This window comes from Eschrichtius robustus, chromosome 21 (genome assembly GCF_028021215.1).
Source record: "Eschrichtius robustus isolate mEscRob2 chromosome 21, mEscRob2.pri, whole genome shotgun sequence".
NCBI classification, from domain to species: Eukaryota; Metazoa; Chordata; class Mammalia; order Artiodactyla; family Eschrichtiidae; genus Eschrichtius; species Eschrichtius robustus.
The window spans coordinates 31,308,959-31,326,030 of record NC_090844.1 but is presented as its reverse complement, the minus strand read 5'-3'; the positions used below and the strand labels follow the sequence as shown (position 1 = coordinate 31,326,030).

Below are 17,072 nucleotides of genomic sequence, written 5' to 3'. Positions count from 1 at the left end.
GCAGGAGACCTCCTGTGTGTTCCAGCAGCATTCTCCACTCTCTTCACCTGTGGTATAGACTCTAGTGGTTCCCCAATGTGGGCTGTGTGGGTCTTCCTGTTGTGGCAGGCTGACTACGTGGGAAGTCTTGTGGGCTTGCTTGGCCCCTGGTTCAGGTGGTTGCCAGTGCTGCCACAGGCACAGGCTGCCAGCTGCTGGTCGTCAGGACCAGGTCATAAGGCAGCTGACTGTGAAACTCCAGGGGGCTCTGGGGATAGTGCTGGCTCACTGCTGTATGGAGTCAAGGTCCAGAAGACTCCAGGGCTGTAGCCCTCCCACTGGTGGGTGAAGCCAAGTCCTGGGGTTCCTGCCAGTCTACTGGTAGGCTGAGCTGGGTCCTGGAGTCTGGTTGCAGGGCCCAGGGGTCCCAGAGCTAGTGTCATATCATTATTTCCTGTTAATACTTTTATAAAAATTATTTAAAGATCTGAATATTTCCTTTTATGCAAAAAATCTAGAACATCATGAAACTCATTGAGAGACATACAAAATTACTAGTGATAATGGACAAAGCAAGTTTTTTCTTTAACTTGCTGCCTGCCCATAAGTTTTTGCTAAAACTAATTGTATAAACAAAAAGTTCCGTAATCAAATATGTTCCTATGAATTATTCTTCCTATTTTTAAAAAATGGAATTTCCAACAGAGAACCCAAGCAATTACACAGCATAAAATAATCTTATAAAAGATAATATTTAATAAAATGATCTTCAATTGAGTAATAAACGAAATAGCCTATTTTAAAATGGAAATTGATTTAAGGAAGAGTTTCACCACAATTCTGGGTGGATCCAGAAGTATATGCAGCTAGTTATAATCCAATAGATTCCAGTGCAATACAATCCTCCCTTACATATGAAGTTTTACATTCTTTCTAATAAATATTGGTATTGATTCCCCCATGCCAATGGAAAGGCAATTGACAACATTTTTTATGTACTGCTATACTGAGATACACATTTTGAACAGAGTGACGTATATCTGCATTGCAAATAAAGATTCTTTTACATATACCCTTTCAATTTAAATACAAAAAAGATACAATGAAATATATCAATAATGCATACCAAGGCTTTATCCATAATGACTTGTATTTTCAGAACTCTTTTCAACAGCACGCCAGAATTTTTCTGCAAAAAACAGAGAACATGAATTAAATAAAACATTAAAAATTTTTACATAGTTTGTAATTATCATGTACATTATATAATTATATACATACAGACACACACACACACACACACACACACACACACATACAGAGTTATAGACAGATACACAGACAAAAAGATAGAGAGATATAGGTAGATAGATAGTTAGGTGGTAGATACACATACAAATACATAAAGCTATAGATATTAGAGAAATAAGAGGATTGATGCCCACTGAGTAAATAAGCTGGTGAGATTCTATATGAAAATTTTAGGAACAAATCAGAAGCTTTCACCTTATATTCTTGAGAATTAGAATCCTGAAAAAAGTTACTTAAATGAGGGAGAATCCTTGTTCCTTCCTCTCAATACCTTCCTCTTGGTCCCTCACCCCAACCTTCAAGCTAAACAAATTCCCATCAACTTTCCCCCAAATGTTACCTCTATTTTATCATCATTTTTGTACTTGTAATTATTTATATTAACTTTATTGTGGCCTACCCTCAATAAAATGCATCTATTTTAAGAATACAGTTACATGAACTGGTAGCAATATTTACACCCATGCAACCATTTCCATCACTAAAATAAATGTTTCCATTACTAAAATAACTTGTTTCCAAGTTAATAGCCTACAAGGCAACCAGTGATCTGCTTTCTCTCACCATAGGTTACAATAACTTACCCTAGAATTTCACACAAATGCAATCATACGGCATGTCTTCTTCTATATCTGGCTTCTTTCACTCAGCACACATCTGTGTTGCTGTGATCATTAGTGATCCATTTGTTTTTATTGCTGCGAAGTGTGCCATTTTAGAAACACAAAACTGTTTATACATTTAACTGTTGATGACCCTTTGGATTATTTAAACATCTTAGCTATTGTAAATATAGTGGCTATGAATATCCACATACAGGTCTTTGGGCAGTTATAGTCTTTCATTCTTTCTTGGTTGCTTACTTAGAATTGGAAAACCTGATCCGCGTGATACCTGTATATGTGTAAAGTAGTACAAAAGTTCCAGATTGCTTTCTGAAGTAGTCTGATCATTCTGCTTTTTCGCCAAGAACTAATAAGAACATGAATTGCTCCACATTCTTGCCTGTATTTGGTTATTGTCATTCTTTTGCATTGCATGCATTCTTGTCAGTCTGTACCGAGAGTGCACTGAGGTTTTAATTCGCAGCTCTTGGGTGATTAATGATGTTGAACATCTCTTCACAGGCTTGTGGCTCATTAATGCGGTTTCTCCAAGTCCCCTACTAGAAATTCTATGTTTAGCCTTGACTATGCTCTAATTCATGTTTTTGGAATAAGGGTCAATTCCCATTTTACTCCACGCGGAAATCCAATCTTCTTGCATCATTTGATGAAGAGATCATTCTTTACTTTTCAAAGGCCTTAGCACCGTTGTGGATAATAATTTGGGCAAGAGCACGTGGGTCTACTTCTCATCTATTGTGTTCCACTGTCCTATACGCCTACCCTTATACCAAAAACACGATATGTATCTCCACAGCAGGGGTCAGCAAACGATGGCCCATGGTATAACCACCTGTTTGTAAAAAAATATTTTATTGGAACACAGCCACCCCCGTTTGTTTATAGTTTGTCTACGCTGATTTCACACTGCAAAGGGTGAGTGAAGTAGCTGCAACAGAACATATGCCCCACAAGCCTGAAATATTTACTATCTGGTCGCTTAAGAAAAAGCAATGTAAGTTCTTCACCTTGTTTTTTCTTCAATTTTCAAAACTCTTTGACTCTTCTAGGTATTTGCATTTCCTTATGAATTTGAGAATCAATTTCTACAAAATGTCTTCTGGAATTTTGATTGGGAATACACTGAATCTACAGATCAATTTGGGGAAAATGAATATCTTATCTTTCTTTTTCCCTGTGACTTTGCTAGACTCTCTTCATCAGTCCGGATTGCCTTAATGGAGATTCTTTAGAACTTTCTATGTAGAGAGTTAGATCACTAAAGAAATAGGGTTATTTTTCCTTTCAAAAATGTATACCCTTTATTGTTAATTCTTTTTCCTATTGCACTACCTAAGAACTCTAGTAAAATGTTGACTGGAAGTAGTGATGGCAAACAACCTTGCATTATCCCTAATCTCAGGGGTGGTTTTCTTCAGTTTGGGGCTATAACAACTATACCATAGACTAGGTGGCTTAAACCACAAACACGTATTTCTGACATTTCTAGAGGCTGGAAACTTCAAGAACAAGACACCAGCAGATGTGATGGCTGGTGACACCACTCTTCCGACTTTGCAGATCTCCTGTATGCTCATGTGATGGAGAGCAGAGAGAGGGATCCCGTGCCTCTTCATTTTTGTATAAGAGCATTAATCCCACCATGAGGGCCCCACCCTCATACATAATCTAACCCTAATTACTTTCCATAGGCTTCAACTCCTAATACCGTCCTATTGAAAGTTAAGGTTTCAAAATATGAAATTTGGGGGAACACAATCCTGCAGTCCATAACAGGAGCAAAGCATTCAGTCATTTACATTCTTTACGTTAGCTGTGGATGCTAATAGATGTTCTTTATGAGATCAAGGAAGTCTTCTATTCCTACTATTTACCATGAATGTGTACTGAATGTTGCCAAATGGTATTTCTGAAACTATTGCCATGATTCTGTGGTTTTCCACTGAAATCTGTTAAATTCATTCAATTCCTGTTTTCTTTACTGACTTACGTAATATTGTCTCAAAGTCTTTGAAAAAGCACACATGTTTTTGGAGTATAATGGCAACTTGACTGGATAACAAATTGCTGGGATATTGTGTGCCCCCTGGAGAAGCCATTTTCTCTACTCCCTAGTTAGACATTCTTGACTATCTTACAAGCACTTCATTCTGGCAAAGGCTAATTCCAGTCTGAGTTTTTCTACCTTTGTGGGTGACTTTCTTTGAGGCCAAGATGCCTATAGCATTATTCATTATTTATTGATAAAGTCCAAAATATATAGTATCTTGGTGTCACCAGTTTTCATAAGGATTTTTTGTAATTTGAAAATTTTCAAGTTCAGGACTTCTTTACTTCAACAGAGTTTTCTTCCTTCATAAGTTGGAATACTTTGGTTGTGATTTTATTCATGAATGACAATATTGATTATCCTGAATTTCCATTAGCAATCTTTCACACTCTATTAGTCAGGGTTCCCCAGAGAAACAGAACCAATAGAATATGTGTGTATATTTACACATTTAATATACTTATTATAATTAGATGTATTAAAAGGAATTGGCTCATATGGTTATGGAGGCTGGCTGGTTAGTGGGATGGAGACGTGGAGAGAGTTGATGCTCCAGTTCCAGTTGCAGAGCTGTCGGCTAGAGAGTCCTGTCTTACGCAGGGGAAGTTACATCCTTTTCTTATATTCAGGACTTCAACCTACTGGATGAGGGCTACCCACGTTATGGAGGACCAGCTGCTTTACACAAACTCCACTGATATATAGTTCTTAATCTTATTAAAAACACCCTCACAGAAATACCCAGAAAATCTGACTAACCATCTGGGCACTGTGGCCCAGGGAAGTTGATACATAAAATTAACCGTTACACAGTTTTGGTTTTCTCTGCCATCATTTTCATTTTTATGTCATTGCTTTCTCTATTTCTTTAACCCTGACTATAACATCACCTTGGGGTTTTAGCACAGTGTCTATTCTGCTATTCACTCATTCTACTGTCAATGTCTTTCATTTTAAAAATGGCTTTATTTTTCTCTTACGTTTATTTCTTGAGCACTTCCAGGATCTTTAAACAGACTGTGTAAGGGTAGACATGTGAGTGCTAAAGAACGTTATCTCTGGGGTTGCATTATTTAGGTTAGAATTTTAAAGCTGTAACTTACTGGAGGATTTCCTAGGATAATGATTTAAACTCTCTAGGTCTCTGCTTCCTATCTGTAGAGAGGGACAATGGTTCTCACTCTCAGAACTGTAGAAAGAACTGGAAAGACAGGGTATACTGTAAAGCTCTTAGAACAATAGGTGGCACCTGTGAGGCAGACCATGAATGTATAACAACATCAATATGGTTTTTTAACTCACTTTGGATCCTGTATATGTTTTATATGTTATATTTATATTCATTCTTATGCCCCATGTTTATTCCTTTTGGAGTCTTCTTCTTTTAGAATACATTCATTTCTTTTGTGTCAAACTTTTGTTGAACAAATGGTGGGGATAGGTGACTTATACTATAATTCAGCAGTCTCCAACGTTTTTGGCACCAGGGACCGGTTTCACGGAAGACAATTTTTCCATGGACCGGAGTGTGGGGATGGTTTCGGGATGATTCAAGCGCTTTACATTTATTGTGCACTTTATTTCTGTTATTATTCCTCTGTAATATATAATGAAATAATCATACAACTCACTAGAATGCAGAATCAGTGGGAGCCCTGAGCTTGTTTTCACTTGCCACTCACTGATAGGGTTTTGATATGAGTCTGCAAGCAATTGATTTATCATGGTCTCTGTGCAGTCAAACCTCTCTGCTAATGATAATCTGTATTTGCAGCCGCTCCCCAGCGCTAGCATCACCCCTCAGCTCCACCTCAGATCACCAGGCATCAGATTCTCATAAGGAGCACGCAGCCTAGATCCCTCGCATGCGCAGTTCACAGCAGGGTTCGTGCTCCTATGAGAATCTGATGTCACCACTGATATGACAGGAGGAGGAGCTCAGGCGGAAATGTGAGCGATGGGGAGTGGCTGTAAATACAGGTGGAGCTTCGCTTACTCACTGCTCACCTTCTGCTGTGCGGCCCCATTCCTAAAAGGCCATGGACCAGTAATGGTCCATGCCCCAGCAGTTGCTATACTTGCTTTATAAGAAATGGCCAATCATCTTAAGAATGATGTTTGCTCCTTCTCCAAGAGAGGAGAAGTCTGTGAGAGATAGCTGTCCAGGGCCAGCAGCATCAAGGAGGGGATGATATAGACACTCTTTTCCCTTAACTCCTGTCTAGATTAAAAAACTAGTGGGGGACAGTTTGGGGCCCCGTGTTGAAGCGAGAAAGGGAAACAGCCAGCAGTTTCATCCACCTTGGTCTTTGTCTGAGCAAAGCACATATGTGATGTGAAACCACTGACAGTCGGGAATTGGTTGCTTCAAAATCTAGTGGTGTTTGACCTTATAGTGGTTCTAAAGAAGAATACAGTTTGAGGAAGCTTACATAGTTGTTCCATCTTTTGATCTGATTGAAAGTTCACTGTATTTGGCAACTACCCCTTATGAATTTGGTTGTGGTTGTGGCTGGCTATTATTTTCATTCGGGATGAGATTAGAGTCTCTTTTTTTAAAAGTGTGGTTTGTTTCACACATTAGGAAGGACATTCACAATAGGGAGGAAAGAAATGGCTTCAACCAAAAAAAATCTCAATTTTATAGTTCTGACTGGGTATAGAATTATAGGCTGGAAATCACTTTTCCTCCTTTTAAGTAACTGTTGTATTGCCTTTCAACCTCCAATATTGCTGCTAGGTAAGACCATGCCATTCTGCATCTTCTTTATATATAAGAAACCAGATTTTTTTTTTAATATTGGTCCAGAACCTCCACTTAAATCATTCTGAGAATTTTTCTTGGATTGTTTTGTGATTTATTCAACTCAATTTTCTATGTTTATATGTACCAGAACTCAGATTGCATTACCCATATTGTTATTTTAATTGAATTTCTTATCTCTCAAATTTCCCTGTCATTTTTGTTTATGTTTTAGTTTTTGTGTGATTTCTGGAATTTTATCTTGTGAACTTTCTTTTGAGTTTTTACATAGGTTCAGCATGCTTTTACCTTCCAAGAACTGTTATCTGCTGAGTGTTATTTTTTAAATAGCACTCTGTTCTTATTTTGTGATGAAATATTTTCTCCTACCTCTCTGAGGATATTGTCATTTCGTTTTCTTCACTCTCTCTATTCCTTGGTACCTCAGGCTTTAGCACTTTGAATTTTTCCATGTCTCTATCTACCATATTCAATTGTTTCACCATATGTCTAGTGCCCCTTCGTATTAGGTATTGAGCATCTGACAGCTTATTCCAACATCTATGACCACATATGGAGCTTATGGCCTGCTGTCTTCACAGAGAGTAAATTGTCTGGGTTGTTTGCTGGGAAAACCTGCTGTCAACATGGTTAGTTTTGATTCTTTTGGGTGGTTTCATTCCCTCCTGGATTCTAATGAACATCTTGTATTGTGTAAACCTGTTTCCCAATATCTAGTAGGCCAAGTTTAATTTACAAAAGAAACAATCGATTAGGAGAGGAAATCAGGTTTTATACATATTTGTACAACTTATTTTCAACTACTTCTCTTCCTAGGCCCACCCTCAATATCATTTCCTAAGGTATTCGGACTTGCAGTTCCAAAAACATTTGAGAAGTTCTATAGTGTGTATCAAGTTTCCCATAGCCTATCCCAATTGCCAGTTAAGGATTCAGCTTTTTAGTGGCTAAATCAGCTGTCTATCTGCTATTCAACTTCCAATGTTATTACGATTCTTCTGTTCTGTTTGTGTGTGTACGTTAATGCCATGTTAAAAACTCCTTTTCACTTTAGTGGGGTTTAAGGAAGGGGCAGGGTAAATGCATGTGTCCAATATGTTTTTAACAGGTAAGCCCTTTATGTATTTTGTTTGTTATACTTTTCACTGGTTATCATGAAGGCATTCACCTTAATTATGAGTTTATTTGTGTTTCCTCTCAAAAATGTCAAAACATGCCTAAAATATAAGATTTTATTTTATTTTTCTCTCTTTAAAATATCTGTTATATTGAAGATACTCAATTTGTCTATTTGTGCTTGTAAAAACATACTTGGGAAAACATGCTTCTCTAAAGCTACAGATTTAAGCCTATCAAATTCAGGGTGAAAAGCAATCATTTAATTCACAAACATATCAGTACCCATTCTTTCCATTCATTCCTGCAGTGATATCCCTGGCTTCCTCTAGGTTCTGAACTTTTAGTCTCTTTTATTTCATTATTGCATTTTGTTTTGTATCCAAACTTCCCATAATTAGTTCCAGTTACCTTGCTTTACTACATTAGAAACTAGAGAGAGCAAATGTTAATAGTAGTAGTAGCGATATTTATTGATCACTTATTTTCCCCATACTATGCTAAGTCATTTTCAATTATAAATTTATGGAATCTTTAAAATATTTGTGTGAGTTAGGGATTATTTTTATTATTGGATTTTTACAGATGAGAACATTTAAACACAGAAGGATGATGTTACTCGGCCAAATTCTTGCGGCTACAGCCTGACCGACTTGAACTTCAAGCTAAGGCAGCTGGAACTGTATGCTATCTCTGTCTCTTCCCATCCCTCTCTTATTGCTGATTCACTGGAGGGGGATGGCATCCAGTGCACTGCTCTTTGTCTTTCCCGAAGTATGTCAATCCCTTCAGGTTTGCCCACTGCCACAGAAGAGTATTCATGGAAGCCTTTAAAGTTATCCAATTTACTTCATGTGACAGTGCTCTATTTCAGTTATGAAAATGGTCTGCAACTGTGTCCAGTGTTGTACTGCAACATGCAGATGGCATAGGGTTAGGGGTTACATCTCAGTTCCATTAAAAATGAAATTTTCATTTCTATATATGATTATATTTTATCATTTTTATGACTTTCTGAAAGGGCAATTTCACTAATCCGTATTTGTACCAACATCTTTGGCAAAATAAATAAAAGCATATTAAAGCAACAGTGAGATGGAGATCATCAAAAATTAAATTCAAGTTTCATCTGTTACGATTTTGTTTTGCTTCTCTAAACAGGATATCCAATTTTCATGAGAATGTATGGACAGAGATTCATTTCCTTAACCACTGATGGCAAAATGCAAAGTTGCGCAATCACTCTTAAGGAGGAAGTTAGGATGTATATATATCTAAAAAACTTTGGAAATATGCCTATTCTTAGATACAGGTATTTATAAAAAAAAAGCGTGAATGCTCAAAAATTTGATACATTATTGCAGTTCATTTCTGGATTAAAGTAAAAATACAAATATGCAGAATATGCCATAATTTTGTAACGTAGATATTTTAAGTTTATATATATATGTATATGAAAAAGCATGAAAGAGTACAAATCAAAATAATTTCCCTGAATTCCACACAACATTTCCTCTAGAAAACAGTATTATGGTCATTTCTTATTTTCCTGATGCATACATTTAATTTTAAATCAACATTAACTAATGTTAATTTAAAATAATAATAAATGTAACATAATTTAATGATAAGAGAAAATGTGCATTATCCTCTTAATAGCAATTTTAAGGGGAAATTTCAAAGAAGCATATATGATTAGATAATTTTTTGTTAAATAAATCTTCTTTTATAAATCAACCTTTATAACTAGATACAGTAAAAGAATTAGAACAAATACTCCAAAGTTCTAAGAGCACTATATCTAGACAATGACATTTCAGATGGTCTCTTGCCTCTTTTCTACTTTTACCATTTCTATCAAAATAACACTTTTTTACAAAGAAAAAAATGCACTGGCAAAACTGCTGACAGAGTCAGAATCAGCAAATTTGAGTATCATTATATTATTAGGTTACAAATTCAGTAACAGTGCAACTGTGCATATACGCATAAGAATACTTGCAATTAGGTATACGTGAGAATATTGACTTTTGGATTATATGTTTATATCTATTACATTTTTAAATATTATATGACTAAACAGAAAATATTTTAAATAAATACCTTAAAGAGAAGGTTTTATTATCATCAACATCAGTTTAAATTTGTTTTCCAAATGTAACAAATTTCAACGTGAATATGTTTATCAAAAGTTGCACAAATGAAGATCCCATAAAAGGGGTTACTTACTTCTGATTTCACAAGAATTTTGTAGGACTGATCTGCCAATTGGGTTGTAGAATTATTTTCTGCTATGGGGGGAAAATCAATTTCATTATCCTTTATCTGATAAAGCATATGCTCATATGTAGCTGAAGATTCCAATGGTTGAATTCCATAACTGACATTCTCCAACTGCAATAATCCCCTGAATATTTAAATACATAAAAAGAAATTAAAAACATAGATTTCTCAATGATAAACATAAATCAATATTAAGTGAAAACATTATATAGAAATTTGATAGTGGCCTTTGTCGTCTAATATCTAAGAATCATCCCATCTTCCTTGGATTAACATTTAAACCCAATTTTCTACCTTCTATCTATTACAGCATTTAGGAGTCATTGCAATTCTACTGTGGCTCAGTAATGTGGGTATTTCTTATACTAGTGGCAGCTTTTTCTGAATAAATTTTATAACTGCAAGCCTGGGAGAGAGACAAAGTGAATAGGGAAAATGATAAGACAAGCAGGCCAAGATAGCAGATGAGAAGACACATAATGAAAGTGTCTATTTTCTGTGTCTTCCATCTACCCTTCGAGAAGATTCTAAAAGTAAAAGGGTACACAAGATTTCAGTCATGTACAGCTCTGGAATATGCCATTACCTGAGTCCGGAGCAGGTGCTAAGTGTCACAACTGAATTTGCAATCTCTGTGGCATATCCTTGATAAAAGCAATGGCCCTAAACAGGAGTAATATAAAGATACATTTGTAATGATTAGAACACAAAGTGTTTGGTTTTATCCTTACTTCCTGGACATCGTCAAACATTCACAATTAGGCATTCCATAGTATTATTCACCAGATATTCCACTTCCTTCTTATCTACCTACAATCTTTTCCACTTGACCCTCTTCTGCCTATAAATAACCACAACTCCTATCCTTCCCCATATGATATTTGCTATAATTCTAAATTTCTGATAAACAACTTTCTGATCTGCATCTTGTCTTTCTCAGCCCCATTTCTTGAATATATAAGTCTATGAATGCTACCTCAATGTAATTAACAGCATTACTTTGACTTCCACTGTGAACATTTCGTTTGTTTTCTCTAAGTTAGCCCAAAATATCTTAACTGACATTTCCTCACTATTTTCTCTCTAATATCTCACCATGTTGATCATCCTTAGTTCAAACTCTCCTCTCAATGGACTTTCACAACATTAGTCTTCCCAGCTTCTCCCCAGATGTTTTCTTTCAGTGAATATTCCCGTTCTCTTGCCTAAGAAATCTGTTGCTATCTAGAATCAGTCCTGTTCCTCTGTTAATCCTGGGCTACGAAAACGTTAGTATCATCACATTCTCTTGTATGAAAATGTTGATATGTCATTAGCGCCCAGACTTACATCTCCATCAGTAACCATTCACTTGTCTCAATACTAGGATTACCTCCTATCTCCCACCCACGGACAGTGGCAGAGCATATGCTGCTCCACACCAGGCAGCAGCAGTAGCCATTTCTGCCTTCACTGGTGCCAGCAAACTATGCCACAAGCCTTCAAGAAGATGTAGAATGCAAACCAGGTCCCAACCCTTTAACCAGCAGAAGACAGCATCTCAGTTTCTGCAGCTCCTGGCCTTGTACCTGATAAGAGAAAATGATCCTCACGAGACAATTCTCAAAACCCCCAACTCTAAGCAGCAAAAAGTGACTGAGATAAAAACTTTCCCCACTCAGGGGCACTAGCAGAGACAGAGTGAGAAGCATACCAATATCCAGTGGCTGGGAAACTGCCAGAGGAAATACTCTCTCGTCCATGGGTCCTTCATCACCCAACATCACCTAGCAATACAATACAATACAAGGTGGCCCAGGAAAGAACCTTTTCCTGCTATGGGCTGCACCGGCAGAAAGCCAGTGAGCTCCAGCACAGCCAGAAGAATGAAACAAAACAGAATAATATAGAAAGCCCCAAGAAAGCTAAATGGTCACTGGAACAACAGACCACACTAAATCTGAACTTAAACTGGCTGACAGACTTCAACAATAGAAGGTTTCAATTTCAAAGATACAATAGAAAACTACACATTATACCAAGAACCAAGAGTATCACAACATAATGGGAGAAGACATCCCAGTGATGCCAATATTGAGATGAGTCACATGTATCTGGAACTATAGGATGGATTTTAAAGCAGCTGTGATAACACTGGTTCAATGCACAATCAAAAATTACCCTGAAACAACTGAAAGAACAGAAAATCTCAGAAAAGAAATAGAAACCATTAAAACGAACAAATAAAAATATTAGAAGTGAAAAATATAATAAACAAACAAACAACACAACGCATGCTGGATAGGCTCAAAAGTAGAGTGGAGATGACAAGGGATAGAATCAATGAACTTGAGAAAGATCAATAGAATTCACTCAATATATAAAACCCAGAAAAATGAGTTAAGAAAATGAATAGAGCCTCAAGGACATGTGGAACATTCCCCCAAAGTTTTAAAATATGTGTCAGAATCCAATAAGGAGAACAGAAAGAATGTAGAGCAGAAAAAAATTCAAAGAAATAAAGGCTGAATGCTGGTCGGAAGGAAGTTGGTTTAGAAAACCCTGGACCTTCCATCTCCCAACAAATACACCAAGTGAGTAGCAATTCATGGACCAATTTCCTTTGTGAGAAATCAGGAACTAATTGACAGGCTCATGCACACCTTTAGAGGATGCAAAATCAGATGCACCAAAGCCAGGAGGGAGATTTGGGATGCCCTTTCACCAGACACTCTACCCCAGAGTACTGCCATAAGATCACGAAGAGACCCTATAGCTCCCAGATTCACTCAGGGGAGGAGAGGGTGTTGTTCAAGCATCCAGTGCCCTGGTGTTTCCGAGGGGAACGAACACCCAAGGAACAGTGTCACCAGACCCAGGGCTCTGATTGGTTCAGGGCAGTCTAGCCACCCAAACCACCATGGAGGTGGTGGCTTGATTCCCTCCCCAGCTTGCCCAAACTCAACACAGAGTGAGGGGATGAAAAATCCCACGTCTCCGCTTCCCCTGGGGAGGTAATAGTCGATCGACTGAAGGCAGTGCTCCCACTTCACCGGTACTGCCCCAAGAGCCAGCACTTGTCTCACCAATCCTGGAGCACTGATGGCTCACCCACAGTCTAGCTGCTGGAGGGAGAACAGAGGCGGCAGCTTGGGATGACAGCCAACAGTGATTGTCCCTCCTGCCCAGCAGAAACAGAGCAGAAAAAACCACAGCGCTTGCTTCTACCTGGAAAGAGAAACTGCTGGCAGAGGACCCCCAAGTCATTGCAAATCACTGGCCAGGCTGATCTGTGGGCATTTCCTTCTGCACATGGCCAGTCATGAAGACTGGGTGATGTGACTGCTTTGTCTAATGAGCAGACACCAAAACAGAGTGTCGAGTGAAATGAGGAATAAGGAAAAGATATTTTGAACAAAGGAACAAGATATAGGTCGAAACTGACACTAGTGAGATGACATTAAATAATCTGCCTAATGAAAAATTTAAAATAACTCCCATAAAGATGCCCAATGAAGTCCAGAGAACAATGCATGAACCAAGTGAGAAGTTCAAAAAAGAGATACAAAGTATTAAAAGTACCAAACAGAAATCGTGGAACTGTCAAATAATAACTGAACTGAAAAAATTCACCAGAAGGGTTCAACAGCAGATTAGATCAAGCAGGAGAAAGACTTAACTAACTCAAAGACGGGTCAAAGGAGCAAAAAGAAGACAGTGAAAAAGTGATAAAATCTTACAGGACCTGTGGAACACAAACAAAAGGAACCATACACAAAGTATGGAGTCCCAGAAGGAAAAGAGGGAGCAAGAAAGAATGATTATGTGAAGCAGTAGAGATGTGAGCTAACACGATGACAGTAATCATATTGTAATATGTAAATGGATCAAATCAACACATTGTACACCTTAAACCTATACACTGTTATATGTCGATTGTATTTCAGTTAAAAAAACAGGAAGCACTTTCAATACATATTGGCTGAAAACTTTCCAAACTTACAGAAGAAAATTGATATCCATATCAAGAAGATCAAAAATCACCAAATAAAATGTCCCTAAAGAAATCCACACTGAGATATATTGCAATCGAAATGTCAAAAGTCAAAAGTAGAGAGGGAATTTTGAGAGCAACAGAAGAAAAGTGACTTATGTGTAATGAAACACCCTTAAGACTTTCAGTGGATTTTTTTGCAGAAACCCTGCAAGCCAGAAGAGACTGAGATGATATATTCAAAGTGTTGAGAGAGAAAAAAAAAGTCGACTAAATATCTTATACACTGCAAAACTACAGAAATGAAAAAGAGACTTCTGGTTTCTGGTTCTCCATGCCAGAAGGTTGGACGTTGCCATTCCATCCTGACAACAAGGGACAGCAGAAAAGACTTAAAACTCAACAGCTCTTCCTGGATGTGTAAAAGAAGGGAGGACACAGTGCAAAGCGCAGCCCCCAGGATCAAAGAGGCAGAGAGGGCACACGGGGAGGCACAGCTCACTGGAGCAGAGAATCAGTAGTAGCAAAGTGATGCTGGAACCAGTGCCAGGGAAGGAAAACCTGACTGTGATTGATGAAAGGCTGCAAGATCAGTGCGGACAATTCTGAGAAATAAAAACTTCAGAGAACCCATGAACAGACCCCCAAAATACTGTGAGATTTACCTTCAAGAGTTCCACCAAGATGTCACAGCTAATATCAGAGAAAAAGTCCTCGTGCCTCCGGCAAGGGGAGGGGGAAAGGACTCAATTCGAAATACATCAGTGCACTCTGTTCTTCTTTACAGGGCCTGCCTTCAGGGCAAACTACCTAGATAGAGATGAACTGGCTGGGGTATTATCAGAGCCTAACTGACCTCAGGAAAGGAAATACCCAAATCCAGCCCACTCTAGCCATTCTGTCGCACTTGCGGGGGAGAAAAAAAAACCCACCAAGAAACACTTGTGTTGTCCATAGCCCTGATGCATAGGCTCACTAAAAAACTGAGACTTAATCATAGGACTATAAAACAGTTTCTCTCACCCCACACCTCACTCACCCCCACGCTACTAAAGGCATATTTACAGCAGTTCCTTTTACATGGTGCATTATGTCCAACTATCAAGAAAAAAATTACAAGAATACCAAAACGTTAAAACAAAAAACCGTGATTTCAAGAAAGAGGGTAAGCCTTAGAACCAGACGTGGCAGCAGTGCTGGTATTATGGGCCCGGGAATTTAAAACAACTGTGTGATTACAATGCTAAGGGATCAACGGATAAAGTAGACATCGTGCAAGAAGAGATGAACAATGCAGTCAGAGAGGTAGAAATCCTACGGGGAAAAAAAAATAAATGCTAGAGATTTAAGAAAAAAACTGTTATGGAAATGAAGAATGACCTTGATGGGCTCACCAGTAGATGACATGGCTGAGAAAAAAATCTCCCAACTTGGGGATATATCAATAGACATTTCAAAACCTGGAAGCAAAGAAACCAAGACAGAACAACACCACCACAAAAGATGAGAATATACAAGGAATATGGGAGGACCACAAAGGCATGACATAAAGGTAACAGGAATTCCAAAAGGAGCAGAAAGAGAGAAAGGAATATAAGGAATATTTGAAACAACAATAATTGAGAATTTCCCCCAAATGAATATCACACACTAAACCACAGATGCAGAAAGCTCAGAGAACACCAAACAGCATGCATGCAAGATAAACAAACAAAGAAAAAACTCCAAGTTAAAAAAACTATACCTTGGCATATCATTTAAGAAGTACAGAAACCCAAGATAAAGGAAAGAATCCTGAAAGAAGCCACAGAGGGGAAAAATTGCCTATACAAGAACAAAGATAAGACATACATCAGATTTCTCCTCAGAAACCATGCAAACAAGAAGGGAGTGGAGTGAAATATTTAAAATGTTGAGAGAAAAATATCACCAACCTGCAATTCTTTGTTCTGCAAAATTATCGTTCAAAAGTGAAAAAGATATAAAGACTCTCTGAGACAAACAACAACTAAGGAAATCTGTTGCCAGTAGATTTGTTTGTAAGAAATGATTTGAAACATTTCTATACAGAGAAGGAAAATGATATAGGTCAGAAACTTGGATCTACATGCAGAAGGCAGACCAATGAAGAAGGAATAGTGATAATAACAATGTTTATTTTTCACAGTCTTGACTGATAGAACAGTTTCTTCAAATCATAGCAACAATGTATTTGCATATGCTTATGTACCTATTGTGTATATTAAATATATAACACATAGTCTGTATAAATATTATATATATGCTTATATACAAGTGCAATGAAGGACAGCAATGATACAAGGAATGGGAGGGAGGAACCGGGATGACAGTTTATTATAAGGGACTCACGCTACCCGAAAGATGGCATTGTTAGTTGACAGTGGGCACAGGTAAGCTCAGCAACATCAATTAACTGGACGTAACTGATGTCTATAGACTACGTCATCCAACCACAGCAGAATACACATTTTCTCAAGTTCATACGCAACATTCACCAGGACTGACATTGTGAGCCATAAAACACACCTTAACAAACTTAAAAGAATAGAAATCATACAATGTCTGTTCTCAAACCATGACAGAATTAAGCTAGAAATCAATAACAGGAGGACAGCTGGAAGATCCCAAAATACATGAAGGTTAAAAAACATGCTTCTGAGGAACACATGGGTCAGAAAAGAAATCTCAAAATAAATTTTACAATATTTTTAACTCCATGCAAAAGAAAACACAAATTTGCAAAATGTTGTAGGATACAGCAAAATTCGTGCTTAGAGGGAAATTTATAGAATTGAACACATACAGGACGAAAGAACAAAGATCTAAAATCAGTAATTTAAGTTTCCCCCTTGGGAAACTAAAAAGAGAAGAGCAAATTAAATCCAAGGCAAGCAGCAGAAGAGGAATTATAAGAATTGAAGTAGAAATCAATGACATTGAAAACTCAGG

The 17,072-nt window shown here is 37.6% G+C and overlaps 1 protein-coding gene across 1 annotated transcript in view; it reads right to left on the bottom strand.

Moving 5' to 3' along the window:
* Positions 1–17,072, bottom strand: part of LOC137755878 (A disintegrin and metallopeptidase domain 3-like) — a 102,686-nt gene that overhangs the window by 61,326 nt on the left and 24,288 nt on the right. The window contains exons 5-7 of the mRNA XM_068531995.1: positions 10,716–10,792; positions 10,076–10,253; positions 1,106–1,168 (exon numbers count right to left, since the gene is read on the bottom strand). Coding sequence (XP_068388096.1) covers positions 1,106–1,168; positions 10,076–10,253; positions 10,716–10,792 — 318 coding nt within the window. The remainder of the gene's footprint in view (positions 1–1,105; positions 1,169–10,075; positions 10,254–10,715; positions 10,793–17,072) is intronic.